We start from the raw sequence: 19,608 nt of genomic DNA, 5'->3' as shown, positions 1-19,608 counted from the left end.
AAGGGGAGTGGTTCGCAGGTCACTTCAGTTTACATTTCCCGCCCTTCCTTTGTTTTTGTCATTTCTCCTTCTTTTCTGTAGACCTTTGCTATTTTGGTACGGTAGGCTACATATCAATCAAGGAAATATTGGTTTTCATTGGAATGGTCAAAAATAAATGCAAACTGAACTGAAATGAATTGATATTGTTAATTGTACAGTAGGCCTACCTTCATCAGGCTCAAGATGATCTCTGTTTTTGACATTTTTGGAAAGCAAGATGACAGAGAAAAAGTACTTTTTGCTTATCTACTTTGAATTTTATTAAACAAAAGCTAAATAAAAACTCTACGCCAACTTTCGGAGATAAAACAACATGTTTTTTTGCAGAATTTTTTAAATCCTAATGTGAACCATGCTTTTCATGACACTGAAAAACTTGATCTCATGTGTAAGAAAATAAATAATATTTGGAGTAGTATCTTTATCGCCGTTAGTGGCGTAAATATTTTTACCCACAAGGCTCTGCACCTACATGTTTCTTTTCTAAACTGAATTCGTGCCCGTCGTAGGTTAATCCGAAAGTTGAAAATGCCCCATCAAAGCATTTGGCATTCCCACCCGAGAAAATATGGCCGTGGATCACGATGTTGGTAAGCTGTTTTGATCAAATTTAAAAATAACTTTTTATGCACCTCTGTAAAACTTTGTGGTTTAGAAAAATGCAAGTAATGTCCCTGTGCTAATTGCGACCATGACTTAATTTGTCCACTTGCAAATGAAAATTATTTGATGATTGATGGGAAGTGCTTTTATCAGGGTCCGTGTGTTGTTGCTGTAAACGCTTTGTTTACGGGTTGTTTTATAAGGTACATCGCACAGAATTCTTCTGCAAGAATGAAAATAGTGTTTGGGCACGTTTTGGCAATAAAACAGCCATCAGCAAATGTGCTATTATTATTTCAATACACACAACAATACCACCAATTTATTTTCGGTACCTTGAAATACCCAATTATCAAGCATTGTCAGAGTTGCCAGTTCTAATTTGACCAGTTTTGCAGATTTACAGTTTTATTTAGGCAGTGGCTATTTGACCGGCGCCGGTCTTTGAATCTGAAACACTATTTGACCGTCATGACGTCATTATACAGTCACTTTTTTTCTTTTTCAAAGCAAAAGACGAGAAGCGCGTATATAACTTCTAAATCCGACAATTTTATTCAACTCGTTACGTGGCGCTTGCGACACGTCGCCGGCTCCTATTCGAGAGGGACTGAGTTCGATACTACCCGGAAGCGTTCCTTTTTTTTATTTAATTTTTTTTTGGCAGTGGCTATTTGACCGGCGCCGGTCTTTGAATCTGAAACACTATTTGACCGTCATTACGTCATTGTCCAGTCACTTTTTTTCTTTTTCTCTTTCAAAGCAAAAGATGAGAAGCGCGCATATAAGTTCTGAATCCAACCATTTTATTCAACTGGTTACGTGGTGCGTGTGGTACGTCGCCGCTTCCTAATCTAGAGGGACTGAGTTCGATACTACCCAGAAGCGTTCTTTTTTTTTAACTAAATTTTGACCCAAAGTGCATTTTTGTAGTCAATTTTTAATTTGAGTTGCATTACATTTACATACCATTACCATTTTTTTAAAAGAAGCATTGTATATAACTGACTTGTTGAGAGCAAAAATGTAGCCTATTGCTTCGTTCGGCAAACACGGTCACATCAATCAATCATTTTATTTTGGCAGTGGCTATTTGACCGGCGCCGGTCTTTGAATCTGAAACACTATTTGACCGGTCATGACGTCACTATACACTCACTTTTTTCTTTTTCTCTTTCAAAGCAAAAGACGAGAGCGCATATAAGTTCTAAATCCGACCATCTCACTCAACTCGTAACGTGGCGCATGCGATACGTCGCCGCCTCCGACTCTAGAGGGACTGAGTTCGATACTACCCGAAAGCGTTCTTTTTTTTATTTATTTTTTTTTAACTAAATTTTGACACGAAGTGCATTTTTTAGTCAGTTTTTAATTATTTTTTATGTCTTTTCAAATGTGAGTAATAAAGTTAGAGTTTTTTTAATTTGCTGGAATTTGAGAATTTCTCTGGGTAATTTTCCGATTGTGGCCGTGCTAACTACTGATACGGTAGGCTGGCCCCTTTTGGGGTGATTTTGGAAAATGATTAGGCCTGGGTGTTAAATTTTTGCTTTGACCCAAAAAAATGAGATTCCCAAATTTTTTTTGAAGTTGAACCATGTTTAGACCCTGGCCCCGGTCCGTCTCGCCAGTTGACAAAATTTAAAACAGCCGTAACTTTTACAATATTCATGTTAACTAGGTCATGTAAGTACTCATTTTCATTGGTTTTTTATGGAGAACATGTATGTACAGGTTTTTGATAAGTTTGGCTTAATTTTGGAAGTTTAGTTTTTTAGTGTACAAGTAATACGTTGGCATATCGTTGCAGGTATTGCATACTACACTACAGTCTACATGTTGTGCTACTTCCAGTTTGTCCTTGAATAGTACAGGTTTATCACATGCTTGTATTTCACAATCACTTTTTTTAATGAAATTTTGCTGTGTATTCTCAAGCACTAAGATGTAGCAAGAAGTACAACAATAAGGTTTGTAACTTGCGTGGTGCATGAAGACCACAGATTATTGCAACCATGCAATTTTCACTGCAATGGAGGACCAACAAACGGTACACAATAACAACTATACACTGAATGGCACTTGAAAATACACATTACATTATAGTAACCATACAGTTGGGTTGCATGTAAAAGCACACATCATGACAACCATAATCTGGTATCAATGAACCCTTGTTATTCTCGCAATGCAGCCTTTCTGGTTACACGGTAGTGTGGACCATTCCACTTCTTGCTTCTGCCAGAAAGCTTGCATAGTGCTTCTCCAACTTGTCGGCCTTTGCCAGTGATGCGGCTTGTTGACTCTGTAGTTAGCTTAACTGCTCGCTCAACTGACTGTGTATGATTAGGGTAATTGAACTGAACAGGGAAGTTAATACACTGCTTGATGTCACAGTGTTGCAGGAGTGGCGGCTCATGTATTTGCTGGTATCCTTTGTTTTTTGTCAGGTATGTTGGTGCAGCTCTTCCATCACATGCCATTGTTATCATTTTGGTATAACATGTGGCATCAAAATTTAATTTTGGAAGGTAGAATTCTCGAAGTTTACCTTGTGATTTGGTTCGTCGGATTTTTAGGATGATCTTCACAGCTTCTGAACGAATAGCTTTATTGTCATCCCCCAGCATTCCAAGTAGAAGGTTTTCAGGGTGAGCAAAGTAGCAGTTATTCTGAACACAAGTTTGCACAACATTGAGATCACCAACATCGAAAAGTAAATCTCTCTGGGTTGCTATTTCTTGGTATAAAAGTAAGGGACCTTGTTGAATTGATCTTCTATGTTTTATGTTGATGTGCAGCTTCCAGTATACACCAACAATATATGTTGCCAGCTTTTTCACAGCAGGATAGGATGGAGATTCAGGTGTAATGGAAACATACATCCTGAGCAAGCGAGATGCTAAAGTTAACCATCGTGCATGTGATACCGGACCAATTTTTTTCTTCAGCAGTGCCCCAGAAATATTTCCATCATTCACCATCATGCACATTTGATAAAGATATTTTGCATCTGTTGACAAACTATTTTCGACTTCTTTGCTTAGCAACGGAAATTCTGCAAGCTTGAGAGGATCAAACTTCTGGCAAGGCTGTTGCCATACATCTGTTGCTGCCAGCTGACCAATTGGTCCAGAAAAGCTACTTGGGCCTGTTGTTGAACCATCAAGTTTTTCAAACAGTTTGCGTAGTGGCAGTTCACAATGATGCAACATGCATACTACTCGTTGACACGGTCTTGCCAGCCTTTGTTCAATGTATGCCATTGAACCCCCTTTCCACCCAGTGTTGCAGCTTGTTCCGTCACAGCCTAACACACAGATATCTCCAGGATCAACCTCCAATGATTCCAAGTAGTCCAAGATGCTATCAGCTACACATTTACCTGTTGAGAAAATGTCATTGTTAGAAATATCCATCCAAGAACAGAAGCAGTCTTTCATAGGCTATTTTAGTTCACTTTGTATCATGTGTACTAGTTATGCTTTATATGGCTATCCAGCTCCTTTAGTTCAACAGATAATATAAAATCATATGCATTACATACCAGTTCCATTTTCAGGGCTGCAAAATCCCAGATAAGTTTCGTCAGGCTGTGAAACAACAGAGTAGTGGGCTTCTTTTTGTGTTGATGATGATGAAGGCAATGTGCTCTCTTTCACAACCGTTTTAGCATCCAGGCGCCCGTCGTAATAAAGACCTGTTTGATATATGGAGTGTTAAATAGCTGTTAATTTTGTTACCATAGCTCAAAATCTCATTCACAAAGTTAAAAACTAGCTTATCACCATACCAAACATACCATATACAGCATTTTGTCTCATTTCACTTGTCTTTTGTCTTCGTGCTTTTTCCCTCTGACCACAAACTTTCTTTCTCGTTACCACTGCTTGGTAACCAATGTCTTGGTTATAAGCAGTTAAAATTTTGGCTACCTGCTCTTCACCAACGTTGATCTGCGCTGCAACAACAGCTGTATTTTGCAGTGATTGTGTGAAGTATGAAGAGCTAGAAGCTGACTGGTGTTCCTGACAAGTTTCTTCTTCCCATAGTTCGGAGCTACTTGCACTGCTCTTTTCAGATCCGCTTCCTTGACAAGAGCTGCTCTCTTCGTGGCATTCCAACGTTGATGGTTCCAGTTGAAGACTGGTCAGCTGGAGTTGATTTCTGAGTTTACGCTGATATTTAGCAGTTTGTTGTTTGTCAACAGAGAAGGAATTCATCATTTTCCTGTCAGTGCACTGGTCATTGTAAAATTCTCTCTCTGGTATTGGTACATTAGTTGTACTTTTAAGAACAGAGAAAATCAAACTTAGATGATCTGTAAAGTCAAGAATTCGTTTGGGATTCTTTCTTTTGTTAACTTCCTTCCTCATTTTTTCTAGTTCTTGCATTTCGGCTATTATTCTGGTCTTACTTTTTGTTACTGGAATGGATGCAGCTGTGTAGATTTTACAAATGCAGTCATAAACTTCATTGTAGAGCACAGTTTGTCCTACATTATTTGTGTACTTAATATTTCGCAGATACAGATAATGCCTTAGGACATCTAGCTTAAGCGGAAGCATTGACTGACTCATGGGTTGGTACGTACCAATATCAAGCGGATCTTTTGCAATTTTTCTTCTTTTTCTCTCATCCATATTAAAAATTTGACAAACCTTACAATACTATGCTGAAATCAAGAAAATAAATACAGTAAACACAAAGGCAGTTGCTTCAGACATTGCTATGCAAAATGAGGCTAATAAGCATAATAACAGTAATTTTTCAAATAATTACAAAAAAGCAAGATTTCTAAATCATGCCATATGTATCAAAAACCTTTAGATTCTTGTTCTCCATGAAAAACCAATGAAAATGAGTACTTACATGACATTATTAACATGAATATTGTAAAAGTTACGGCTGTTTTAAATTTCGTCAACTGGCGAGACGGACCGGGGCCCGGGGCAGGGTCTAGACATAGTTCAAATCCAAAAAAATTTTGGGAATCTCATTTTTTTAGGTCAAAACAAAAATTTAACACCCAGGCCTAATCATTTTCCAAAATCACCCAAAAAGGGGCCAGCCTACTGATACGGTATATAGCCTACATAATTTTTCAATTCAGGCACGTTTTAAACTTTTCAAAGTTTTGCCACGTCTTCCCGTTCATTAACGTGCTGGGAGGTCTATATGTATCGATTTTTGTAGTTAGTATCTTTTTCGTCCCGGACGCGTTAATGACGAAAAATAAAATGATTGATTGATGTGACCGTGTTTGCCGAACGAAGCAATACAATTTTGCTCTCAACAAAATGCACTTTGGGTCAAAATTTAGTTAAAAAAAAAGAACGCTTCTGGGTAGTATCGAACTCAATCCCTCTAGAATAGGAAGCGGCGACGTACCACACGCGCCACATAACGAGTTGAATAAAATGGTTGGATTCAGAACTTATATGCGCGCTTCTCATCTTTTGCTTTGAAAGAGAAAAAGAAAAAAAGTGACTGGACAATGACGTAATGACGGTCAAATAGTGTTTCAGATTCAAAGACCGGCGCCGGTCAAATAGCCACTGCCTTTTATTTTTCGTCATTAACGCGTCTGGGACGAAAAAGATATCATACTCTACAAAAATCGATATAGACCTACCAGCACGTTAATGAACGGGAAAAGGTGGCAAAACCTTGAAAAGTTTAAAACGTGCCTGAATTGAAGAATTATGTAGGCTATATACCGTATCAGTAGTTAGCACGGCCACAATCGGAAAATTACCCAGAGAAATTCTCAAATTCCAGCAAATTAAAAAAACTCTAACTTTATTACTCACATTTGAAAAGACATAAAAAATAATTAAAAACTGACTACAAAAATGCACTTTGTGTCAAAATTTAGTTAAAAAAAAATAAATAAAAAAAAAGAACGCTTCCGCGAAGTATCGAACTCAGTCCCTCTAGAGTCGGAGGCGGCGAAGTATCGCACGCGCCACGTAACGAGTTGAATGAGATGGTTGGATTTAGAACTTATATACGCTTCTCGTCCTTTGCTTTGAAAGAGAAAAAGAAAAAAGTGACTGTATAGTGACGTCATGACCGGTCAAATAGTGTTTCAGATTCAAAGACCGGCGCCGGTCAAATAGCCACTGCCTTTTTTTTTAACTAAATTTTGACCCGTAGTGCATTTTTGTAGTCAATTTTTAATTTGAATTGCATTACATTTACATACCATTACCATTTTTTTAAAAGAAGCATTGTATATAACTAACTTGTTAAGAGCAAAAATGTAATGCTTCGTTCGGCAAACACGGTCACATCCTCACATCAATCAATCATTTTATTTTTCGTCATTAACGCGTCCGGGACGAAAAAGATACTAACTACAAAAATCGATATAGACATACCAGCACGTTAATGAACGGGAAAAGGTGGCAAAACCTTGAAAGGTTTAAAAACGTGCCTGAATGAAAAATTTGTAGTAGGCTATAGTTAGCACGGCCACAAACGGAAAATTACCCAGAGAAATTCTTAAATTCCAGCAAATTAAAAAAACTCTAACTTTATTACTCACATTTGAAAAGACATAAAAAATTGGACTGTAGACAACTCAAATTAAAAATTGACTACAAAAATGCACTTCGGGTCAAAATTTAGTTAAAAAAAATAAAGGAACGATTCCGGGTAGTATCGAACTCAGTCCTTCTCGAATAGGAGCCGGCGACGTGTCGCAAGCGCCACGTAACGAGTTGAATAAAATGGTCGGATTTAGAAGTTATATACGCGCTTCTCGTCTTTTGCTTTGAAAGAGAAAAAGAAAAAAAGTGACTGTATAGTGACGTCATGACGGGTCAAATAGTGTTTCAGATTCAAAGACCGGCGCCGGTCAAATAGCCACTGCCTTTTATTTACGATTGAAAACTTAAGTTAAGATTATGGTCCAACAACTTTTGAAAACGTATGCTGATTCTTGGAAATTCCTACAATGCCCAGCAATAATTGACAACGCCTGATTATTTTTAAGAGTTGCTTGATCAGCAAGTTCTATCCACTATACTAAACTAGTTTTATTTCACAGTATCGTTAGCAGAAAATTTTCATCAGTTGCAGGTTGTGATATTGTTGATTCGTATCATTTATTAATTTGTATGAAGGTGGCTATTCGACTGGCTCCGGTCTTTTAATCTGAAACACTATTTGATCGGTCATGACGTATTCTTTATTCTTTTTCTCTTTCAAAGCAAAAGATGAGAGAAGAAAAAAGTGCCTATAGGCTATAACTTATAAATTCAGCAATTTTATTCAACTGAGTCCGTGGCACATACGATAGTTTTCGGACTGGTGTTCCTTAGGGAATGAGTTCGATACTACCCGGAAGCGTCTTTTTTTTAAACTCAATTTTGATCTAAAGTGACTTTGAAAATTTGAGAATTTAAAAGTGAATTTGAGAATTTCTCTGGGTAAGTTTCCGTTCGTCATAAGAGGATGTGACCGAGTTTGTTAAACAATGCATTAAATTTTTGCTTTCAACAAGTTAGTTTGGTGGCTGTAAAACAGTAGTTCTTAAACTATGGGCCGTGACCCAAACATGTGTCACAAACGGTCGAAAAATGGGTCAAGATTCTATCTGCTTTCAAAAATGTAAAGATCAAGACAAAAAAGGCCATGGCCCAATCATATTTAGACAAGCTTAAACTATTTGAACAGGATTGTGAAATGCTGTTCGACATATCATCATGTAAATGTGTGTTTCCCTTCGACAGCACTATTGAAGAATCGGCAATTCCATGTGCTGATCCTTGGAAATCTAAAGTTCTTTGTTCTTGCCCGATGGAAAGCAGAATAAATCCAAGAGAACTAAAATTTCTCTTGGATCAGCAAACCATTCGAAAGATGAGAATAGGGGAAGTTGATATGCAGGTTTCATCAAGAAACACCCAAATTCTTCGCAATCGTCATACTGCAGGGCAAAGTCTAGAGGCATCTTTTTCATCTGATGATGACTAGCTGTCACTGTCGGAAGAATCATCAAATGGATTAGGAGGTGGTGACACAAGCAAGTCCAGCATGGAATTGGAGTATGAAGAAAAAGCCACTCAAAAATCGATCTTTAGCTCGAAAAAAGAAGAAGTGGTGTCGTGAAGCTACTGAAAAAGGAGCGGACAAGCTGAAAAATGCATCTTTTCAAATTGCAATTAACGGCAAAAAGGTGCTCAGTAAAGAAAGATTTGCTGTTCTAGCAGTGTTCAAAGAAGGGGAAGTATTTTCTCAATATTATAATTATTATTATTAAATGGTTCATTATTTGAATAGCATTTTAGCTAATATTATGCTTTATAGATGTGATGTCACTCCAACAACAAAGGCAAGGGATTATTTGTCACATATTCTTGACTACACTCTTAATCAGACTACAAGAGACAACATGATTCGAGATGATCAGGCATGTCTATTGGTGCTTGCATGTGCTACATTTCGAAGTGTTCCAGAAAAAGCAACAGGCAAATGCAACATGAAGAAATATCTTTTCTATCCTCAGGAAACTATTGGCCATGCTAGATGGCTAACATCTGCAAATGGCTATTTAAGAATCAAGCTGTTTGGCATTCAAGACTTAAATGCTGAGCAACAAATCTCATTGAACAACATTGTCCAGTTTATAGCACTTGGATGTCTATGCCCCATCATTTTTTGAAATACATTTCAATCCAAGCGCCATTCAAGGACCAAAAGTGGTGTTGAACATCAGGGATTTCATGAAAGCATCAACAGCATCATCACCTGCAAATAACTGTTTCATTGACCATGCTGCTACTTGGCTAAATCCAAAAACAGCTGCACTTGGAGTTTTAGAAGCAGACATGGATATAACTCGTTTGGCTGCTCGTAACCTTGTCACCAAGACTACTGTGGTCAAACCGACCACTTGCTGCATACCTGAATGCTTCGTCTGCAACTTCACTTTGTCTAACCAAAGGAATTAAAGCCGATTGGTTGGCTTTCTGCAACAACAATACTTGTTGTGAAAGATTAATTGGGTGTATGAAAGACGTCTTGGTTAAGAAAATGCTGCATGATGATCAAGACATAGATCACAAATTGCAAGGATATACAGTATATCAATCATGCTTATTACCTTGATTGACATTCTTTTGGTTATGCCATTTTTTGAAGTGTTGGTGCAAAAATGTTTTCGTTAAGTAAAATAAATGTTAAATAAAAATATGTTGCTATTTGTCTGGTCATACAAGGCAGAAATTGCAAATAAAAAGGTAAAGGGGGGTTCCATACTTGATTCAAGTGTCGGGTATGAGAAGATAAGGTTCTCATTGTACTAAGCCTTCGGCACTAAGGAGAGTAGGGTGGCCAGTTCCTTTCTTTCGGCCGCCTTTACTTCAGCAACTACGCCCACCCAATTTATTACACCCTGGGTAGAGGTGAACGGTGTTTTCAACAACCAGCTGAAGCCGGGAGTCGAACCAGGTTTGCATGATCGGAAAGCCAACACCTTATCCGTTGCGCCATCCCACCTTAAAATAGTGATAAACCATGGAAATATCACATTTTGGCTATTATCTCAAAAAATAAAAGGTTTAGACCCATAGTTCCTCTTGAAGTGATATATAAACTTGGCTATTCCGAGTGTTGACACTAATTTTAGCTTTTCACGACATTTGTAGCCAGAGTTAGACCGAATTTGTGAAATCGGGCCCGATTGCCATGGAAACGGGCCTGACAAGTTTTTCCACTCTTTTATTTGCAAGCCTATTGCTGACCTTGGTAATGCTTAAGATAGGTTTTTGATATTTTTTTCTAATTGATGAAATATTTAACAAATGTTGTAAACATAATAAATGCCAAATGAAAATTCCCGGAAACTTTCCACCCCTTTACAACCCTAATTAGAGTTAGGAATAAGATTAGGGTTTTCATCTTTGACCGGGACTAAAAACAATTACAATTTAATGCCAGTTTTTGTTTTCAACAACTTTAAACTTTTTTCAAATTAAGGCAGCATTCCTTATCTGGCAACACTATTGAGGCTATTATTACACTATATAGTGTAAATATAGTCACAGCCTTGTTTTTTATACAAGTTTATTTTTGTTTTAGCCGAATTACAGGAAATCGACATGGACTTATCCGCAAATATGGTTTAAACATCTCCAGGCAGTGTTTTAGAGAGTTTGCTAAAGACATTGGATTTCAAAAGGTGAGAAGTATTGGATCATAACAATTAACTACGTCACATGTCTGGGTCATTTCATTATAATACAAACAAAATTTTCAAATTTTAGCACCACCTGATATTTTTATTGACTTAAAACATGCTTCTCACTTTTCTAAGAAGAATTTTTTCCCATGGTGCGCGAAGGGAAAAAAGGACTGAAGAATTGTTGGATATGCTAGAGATGAGAGAGACCATAGACCAACTGGCAAGGGCAAATGGAGTAAGATGGTATGGACATGTGATAAGGAGGGAGGAAGGAAGTTTTCTTAGGAAGGCACTAGATCTAAAGGTGGATGGGAAGAGGAAACGCGGTCGTCCAAGAAGAACGTGGAAACAACAAGTGAAGGATGATTTTAAAAAAGTCGGACTGAAGGAGGAAGATGCAAGGGACAGGGTGAAATGGAGAGAAGGGATTAGAACAATTGCTGCGCGGAAACAATCGGCCACCCCCACTAGTGGGGAACAAACCGACGATGGATTATGATGATGATGATGAATGGTGCAAATTTGATGAAAATCAGACCAGCGGTTGAAAGCAAAGTTAAAAAGCTAAATTCGATTGAAGTTGCTGATCATGTGCGAAGATAAAGTTTTTACTGACAAAATATCAAAACGTATCTTGAATACTGAAAAGTTTGGGTGTTCATCAGGACAATTATTGTTTCTAGCACAAGTTGCTACGTTCATCTGATGAAATTGATAGTATAATTAACAACAAACAAGATGGTTTATTGCTTCACTGACGTTTCGCGCACCATGACAATGCGCATCCTCAGAGCGAATAACATGCAAAATAAAATTTCACCAGGTTATATACTGCAGTGCGATTGAAGGCAAGAAAAAATAAAACACACTATTTTAAAAATTGGCCAATGACGTGAAATTACGTAAAAACTTCCAACGTCACCGCTTCGAATTTTTATGTCTATTGTTGGAAGTTTTTACGTAATTTAACGTGGAAAGTAACTGCTCACACATCATTGGCCAATTATTAAAATATTGCGTGTTTTATTTTTTCTTGCCTTCAATCGCACTGCAGTATATAACCTGGTGAAATTTTATTTTGTATGTTATTCGCTCTGAGGATGCGCATGGTCATGGTGCGCGAAACGTCAGTGAAGCAATAAACCATCTTGTTTGTTGTTAATTTTACTTTTAATTTCATCAGATGAACGTAGCAACTTGTGCTATAAACAAAAACATATCTTGTTAAAATTCTTAAGAAGTCCTTTGACAAAAATATGTCTGTAAATCTTTAATTTTCTCCGTATTGCCAAGGACTTTATGAGCCCTAATTTGTAGTTTATTCTGGCCTATTTATATACTGTATTATGCAATAAAAGTTTGGCTGTGGCTATATTTACACTATATAGTGTAATAATAGCCTCAATGGTGTTGCCAGATGAGAAATTCTGCCCCAATTTGAGCAAAGTTTGAGGCTGTTCAAAAGAAAAACATGTATTTTGGAAAAAATTTTCAGTCTTAGCAAAGATCAAAACTGTAACGTTATTTCTAACTCTAACCCTTACATTAACTCTTAACTTCTCTAACTCTGGCAACACCTGATTGTAACCATGGCATTAAGTGTGTAAAAATAGACTCTTTGTAAAAGTTTCAATGCATATTATTCTATTTATTTGCAAGTTTTCCCGAAGTAATTTCAAAACAGCATACCCCCTTACAATAGTAGTTAACTTTTAGACTGCTACAGCAAAGTGGCAGTCCAGAAGTGACAAATGCTGTCATGTCTGTCGGCAAAGGATACAAAAAGAAAATTTTGAAAATGAACAAAAGTAATTTGTTGCTCTCAAACTGATGCGTTATTTTTCAGTTAAAATTAATCGATGCCTTGAATTATCACTAATTTTTTGAGGAATTAAATGTTTCTTTTTTTTCTGAAGAAAAGTTATATAATACTTGGCAACCCTGGTCATTTCTGGACCGCTACACCAGTGTTAAAAGTACCGGTGTCCATACAAGTTGCTACCAATATTTTAAACTTCTGTTTACAAGCTTGATATTTACTTGCTAATCGCCCTTTGTTTGGTTTTGCAGCTGGATTAAACAAGGAGATAAAAAGGAAGCTGGAGGACATTGTAATAATTGTGCTTTATTAATAAACCAGCACTGAAGAAAGACTCTTGTTTTCTTTTATGCTGTTACCTAAGGATTTAGTTACGGTGATGTTGCTGTTTTTGGAAAAACAATGCAAACGTTCATTCCTGTAGGGCGTAGGCAGGTAGTCAATTAGGACAGAATTGTCATAAATACAGACTTGCAGAGCAATCAACGTCCAATGTTGTGAGGCCGTTAAATGATTTGTGAGAACCAGCAAGAACTAGAAGTAAGTGATGTTTTTGTTAGTTTATTTTAACAGCTTTGCACAATTTACCGTTTTATTTTTGCAGACTGATTACATTTCTTTCTGGTCCAAGTTAAAGTTGTGGTGAAGGTAGGAATGCTCTGATCAGTGGATAAAGTGGCCTTTTCATGGTAAGTTTGTCAAACTGTTGACATTAAGCTCATGTGGTATCTACCATGATCAAACAAGATCAATTTAATTTTGGCTTAAAACTGTGGTGGTGCTTTAGTATTTGACGAGTAGCAGAATGATGAAACTATGGAATTACCAACAGATCTTTTCATGACTGAAGACTATGGCTGTTTCTGATTGCTACCTATGGCTTATACTCAAAGCCCTGAGATACAAGCTAGCCCAAGCCAGAATTAGAATAGTATATATTTATTTCTAGATGGAAAACATCTATATACATCTGATTTTACATGTGAATTTTCCAGCAAGGTCAGTGTTATTCAATTATGATTAAAATATGGAATATGGTTGCATGCTTCATTTTTTTGGGTGGCAGGTCATATTTTTAGTTTTCAGGTAGTAAATATTTTAACTAAGGTTTACTTAATAAAAACATTGTTGACTCACTGGAGGTGACATTTTGTATTTAAAGACTTGAATCTTTATGGAGTTATGAATGTCAATGTAACCTTTGTGAGATTTTTTTTAATTGTCCAGCATTGTCTAGTTGTTACATTATAAATTATATCTTTGTGGTCTAAAATCATAGCTGCTAAGTTATTTTCTTGAAGTTTTCAAATCTCATGAAAATCGTCCAGTACCGGTATCGCTTTTTGTATTTCAATCAATGCACACAGCAGAATGATGAAACTATGGAATTACCGTCAGATGTAATGATAGATACTATTGGCTGTTTCTGACTGCTGCTCAGTGAAGGGGTCAATCATGTACTGTACTTGTTGCATTTACTCGATTTTATTAGCTTCACTCCATAGCTTGCAATCCGACAATTGCTGAACCAACTTTTGTAATATGTTCTCATTGGGAAAATGTCATGTTGACATGTCTTCCGTGCAAGCTTGTTCAAAAGTCCACTGCTCAATAAAGTTGATTGAAAATGCAGGAAAGTACAAAGTCTACACAATTAGTAATTTTATTGTTTAATTTACAGCTTAATTGAAACGAAGCACCATCCCACCACTAATTGGTATGTATTCTTTGTCACTTAGCTGATAGTACTGGTCTACATCTACAATAAAAAAATATATACAGAACATGAAAATACAAGGGAATCTTATGTGAATTTCGGCCGCTCAAATCTGAAGTCAGATTTTCTTTATCACTAGGGTGGTTTGAAAATGATTGTTTTTTGCAATTTCAACATGGTGGGGTTCTGAAAACCTGGCAAACCTTTAAAAGATAATATTTACACAATTTTTTTTGGTAGACCCCAAAACCCAGCCACCTACCCCCCAATAAAGGTGATGAAAGGTCAAATTTAGTAAAAAATCCTCTAACTTGCTAACTACTCATAGTAGAAAGTCAGTTTTTGTGTCAAATGATGCAGAATATGAATATCTATGTTTCTATGTGTCATAAAAGGAACTTTTTTTCTAAATGCATTAGTTTTTGCAATAATTCAAAAAATGCGTTTTTTAGGGTATTTGGGTCATTCCAAGCCAAACGTCCTAAAAATCAGAAAGTTCCCAGTTTTCAAAAATCGGAAAGACCCACTTCGATTTTGCTCAAACTAGGTCAATATGTTATTTGGCATGATATAGCCAAGCATTACAAATTTTAGCTCAATATCTATTATAGTTTTGGAAATATGATACTTTAAAGTTTTAGGTATCCCCAAAACTTTTCCGAATTTTTTTTGGACCATTTTCAATTAACCATATCTTTTGCTCCAAAGGTTATATGATATAAAGTTTATGTTTGATAAAATGGTTCACTTGTAAGTTTGTAAATATATTACATGATTGCATTGTCAAAATGCAATTAATTTGCAGTATAGTGGAGTAATCAAGCCTCAAAGTAGGTCTTTTTTTCACCAAAAACAAATTTTATGCCATACATGGGGAGTCTGTAGCTTTTTTGTGAAAAGTAGGACGGTTATTATATTTATCATGAATGTTCATTCCCTACCAGATAACACCTTCACCAAGTTAGATAAGTAAAACTACATTTATTGGAAAGTTACGATGCATCAAAATATGCACCCAAAGCAAAATAACGCCATCTTGTGGTGTAAAAACACCCCGTAAAAAAGTGTTGACAAAACAGTGTTTATATCTGTTGAAGAACATGACCGATGGATGAAGAATCAAGGAATATGAGTACACTGCAAGGATGTGTCAAATATTCAATTCATCACAAATATGTTTAATTGCTAGGGTTCTTCCATTTCAGCCAAGTTCATGTTTACCAATTTATAGTAAACTTTTGCCTTGTGGTTGAGTTTGGTCTGAAAATGACGTATATTGACACATCCTTGCAGTGTACTCAAATTCCCTGATTGTTGATCCTTAGGTAATGTTCATCAACAGATAAAAAAGATTGTTTTGTTAACATATTTTACGGAGGTGTTTTTATACCACAAGATGGCGTTATTCTGGCTTCTTTGCTTTGGGTGCATATTTTGATGCATTGTGACTTTGTTACTTATCAAAACTTGGTGAAGTTGTTGTCTGGTAGGGAAAAATTATTCATGATAATATAATAACCATCCTACTTTTCACAAAAAAGTTAGACTTCCAAATATAACATAAAATTTGTTTTTGGTGAAAAAAAAGACCTACTTTGAGGCTTGATTACTCCACTATACTGCAAATTAATTGCATTTTGACAATGCAATCATGTAATATATTTACAAACTTACAAGTGAACCATTTTATCAAACATCAACTTTATATACCCTTTGGAGCAAAAGATATGGTTAATTGAAAATGGTCCAAAAAACAAATGCGGAAAAGTTTTGGGGGTACCTAAAACTTTAAAGTATCATATGCCTGTCTTGGTAGTGGTAGGCTGATGGGGCGTGTGTCGGCATTGGGCATGAACGAATAGAGTCTGGTGACGCTTGACTTCCATGCAAAACTCCATTTATGATCCGCCCAAGCAGCCGCGGAGATGTCTTGTACATCAGCTTCGTTGATCAGAAGTTGAGCGGCTGGCACGAATGGGTGTCTTGATTGCAGTCGACGGGGGTGCTCGTTTGGGAGATCAGAGATCTTGTGAAGAAGGTGGTTAGGCGCCAGTGCCCGTCGACCGAGTGACAGAGTGGCTTCTTCGCGACGAAGCTCAGCAGGTTGGATGCCAGCGAGAATGGGGAGATTGTCCAATGGTGTAGGACGCACCACACAGGTGCACAGTACTCTGCTGAAGAGTAGACAAGAGCTAAGACTGTTATACGCGAAGTGTCAGCCCTCGCCTCCCAGCTAGAACCTGCCAGGCGCTGGAGTAGCGCAGCGCGGGATGTGAGTTTCTTGCGCAATGACACCAAATGGTGGCGGTATGTGAGCGATCTGTCCAGTGTCACCCCAAGATATCTTGGTTTGGGGCAGAATGACAGAGATTTTCCGTTGTTCTGGACGTGTAGCTCACGATCAGTTTCCCGATTGTGGAGGTGGAAAGCTGCTGCCACAGTTTTGGTTTCGCTGAGTTTTAGTCTCCAGTTCTGGAGATATATATGCTGAGAGAGTTTTCATGTCCTGGCTCAAGGTGTCTTCTAGATTTTCCCACGAATTTGTTGAGTGGAAAATTGCCAGGTTGTCCGCATAAGCGTATTTTGCGGAGACCGGCAGGTTGGGTGACTGTTTGTAGGTGGTAAAAATTTTTGACCCGATTGGTTTGAACATTGGCAACATAACTAGTAGTCAATTATAATAAGTTATGATGTCACAACATCAAAACACCCAATGCATTATTTCGAATAATGGCAACTACATCACAAAAGCAGAATGATGAAACTGGAATTACCATCAGATACAATGATAGATACTATTGGCTGTTTCTGACTGCTGCTCTATGAAGAGATCATGCAGTTGTTGCATTCAATCAATTAATTATTAGCTTCACTCCGTAGCTTGTAATCCGGTAATTGCTAAACCAACTTTTGTCATATGTTCTCATTGGAAAAGTGTCTTAACATGTTTTTTGTTCAAGCATGTACAATTGTACATTGTACCTGTCGTCTAAGGTTAAAAGTCAAACAAAAATATTCGGCAATGTGAAAACTTCGCTATAGTCACATCTGTTAAGGCAAGTTCTATTGTAGTAACTTTCGTCTTTGTTGTATGCAGCTGATCAATTGCAACGAAACACCACCGCACCACTAATTGGTATGTAGTGATTGTTAAACTTGCTGATAATCACAAAAGCAGAATGATGAAACTATGGAATTACCATCAGATGTAATAATAGATACTTTTGGCTGTTTCTGACTGCTGCTCGCTGACCTTCAGAATAGATGTTGTTATGTGACGGTGATTATCGTCTTGGTAAGCTGTCATTAACTAGTTTGTGTTACAATCATAAGTGAGCTTTGAACGGAATTTTATGTTGAGCGAAGACTTGAATCACGGTCTCGGTACAATATGACGATATCATTGTTATTGTGTTGCACATAGTTCAGTAGTCAACAGTAATTTCAGAATCTAAACTAATTTAAACCTTTTTGTTTTAGGAACATTCACCGGTTGTCGGCAAATGATGACGTGATGGCATTCATCGGATTATGTTGACTAAACTATTAAAAGAGGAGACGATTGTGTTTAGAGCGAGCGTAAAGTCATGTCGTGATCATACACTTTTGTTGCACTCTTTCAGCGCACACAAGTTCGAGTAAAATTTTTTCATTTTGTTCGTTCAAACCTTTTCATAATTAAGTTTATCTCTTCCACCCCATGACCGGCGATATTTTTTTCTGACTATATCGACAAGCTATTTCAAGCCTTTCCAGTTTAGGCTGTGATAAAACGTCCAGCGTCTAAAATCAATAGTATAATGTTTCCCATATAAACTTGTAGACTATGTTTGTGCAGTCCCAAACATCACTACCTCGTATGCAATGAAGATCGATAATGCCAAGACCTTATGCTTGCCCTTACACAGTCACGCAGCTTGAGTTGTGCTTGGTCAATAAAATGTTCTTCGCTGCTTCCATGTGCTCTGGCTGAATGTTCTACTTCTGGATAGTGCTCTGAGGTTTTCCTCATTTATGCAGTTAGTAGTCACCTTTTCATTGATCAAAGGAAGCTCACGAACTGGTTTGGTTTAGCTGGAAAAAAATCACATGACAATTGATTAGTACGGTACGTAAAAAAAATAGATGCCACGTCGGGTTGCCAATTGTGCAGGGGTGACCAACTTCTCATCGAATGGGATCGACAAGAAAATTTCTTACTAGCGATCAGTCGGTAATGAAGTCACTTAGCAACTTTTTTCTTATGACGTCATCAGTTGTGTGGGATAAACTGTTATTTTTTTCTTGTTAGACAGACGTAAGACCCTTCCGTCGTCTTCGTATGGGCATAAGGCTTTTCCGCTCAACCATGCACCAATGAAAAATGGTCTCTTGTTCATGTGGTGCTGAGGAACACATAGGTCGATCATCAACGATTGTACCATATTCGAACCATCTTAGGGAACGTTCAAATATTACGTAACGCCTTCGAGGGGGAGGGGGGTTTATGCAAAGCGTTACGTTAGCGTCACATCGGGGGGGAGGGGGTTCAAGCAAAACGTTACGTAACGCTTTCGAGTACGAAATGGTAGTTTTTTGTGCTGAATTCGTAGTGAAAAAGCGTTACATGGGGGAGGGGGGATTGAAAAAAGCGTTACGTTGGCGTTACCTGGGGGAGGGGGGGGTCAAAAATTCGGGAAAAAAGCGTTACGTAATATTTGAACGTTCCCTTACGGTGTGGAAGGTCTTCGCATCTTAAGATGATGAGACCAAAAGCTGGCTGCCCTAGTTGCCAGTGCAGTTCGGCAACATCGTAAAATTGAAGTGGTGAAAGGATAAACCTTCAGTTTGTTTTTATTTCTGACCATCACAACAAAAATATAATACATGATTAACATCGCAGAAAGGTAGAAGCGACAAAACTGGACGTTATAACGTGTATAAAGTCGGAGGCTATGGCACGGTCGCAACACCTAAAACACTGGAGTAAAAAGACAGTTGCTATGTTGATCGACCTTGGTGGGATATCAAAAGTGTTGGTCTTTAGAACACTCTTGATGCGTTTGCTCATCATTTACTTTAGACTAGAGCAAGGTAGGTAAACGGGTAATGTGGTAAAACAGTGTAATGGCAGTAGGGGGGAAGTAAGTCGGGAAACTTCCCCCCCAGAATAACATTGTAGAGGAAAAACGAGCAGTTTTTTTACGTTTGAAGGGCCCATTTTTGCTACTAAAATACAGTTATAGTGTACCAACT

The 19,608-nt window shown here is 37.5% G+C and overlaps 1 protein-coding gene across 2 annotated transcripts; it reads left to right on the top strand.

Annotated features, from left to right (window-relative positions):
• Positions 1-475: 475 nt before the first annotated feature.
• LOC145767175 (small ribosomal subunit protein uS14-like) lies at positions 476-18,336 on the top strand. 2 transcript variants are annotated; one of them, XR_014288742.1, is made up of 7 exons: positions 476-632; positions 10,735-10,834; positions 13,261-13,345; positions 13,606-13,655; positions 14,338-14,373; positions 17,471-17,509; positions 17,854-18,336. XR_014288742.1 is itself a non-coding variant. In XM_082578948.1 (3 exons), the coding sequence occupies exons 1-3, from the start codon at positions 571-573 to the stop codon at positions 12,914-12,916; spliced, it is 171 nt and encodes a 56-aa protein (XP_082435074.1). In that variant the 5' UTR covers positions 476-570; the 3' UTR covers positions 12,917-12,990. The 2 variants fall into 2 exon arrangements, 1 of the variants encoding a protein (XP_082435074.1); XM_082578948.1 differs by lacking the exons at positions 13,261-13,345; positions 13,606-13,655; positions 14,338-14,373; positions 17,471-17,509; positions 17,854-18,336 and adding an exon at positions 12,908-12,990.
• The last annotated feature ends 1,272 nt before the right edge of the window (positions 18,337-19,608 follow it).

Source organism: Aplidium turbinatum, chromosome 3 (assembly GCF_918807975.1).
Source record: "Aplidium turbinatum chromosome 3, kaAplTurb1.1, whole genome shotgun sequence".
NCBI classification, from domain to species: Eukaryota; Metazoa; Chordata; class Ascidiacea; order Aplousobranchia; family Polyclinidae; genus Aplidium; species Aplidium turbinatum.
Note: the sequence above shows the minus strand (reverse complement) of the source record. Positions and strands in the feature narration are given on the sequence as shown.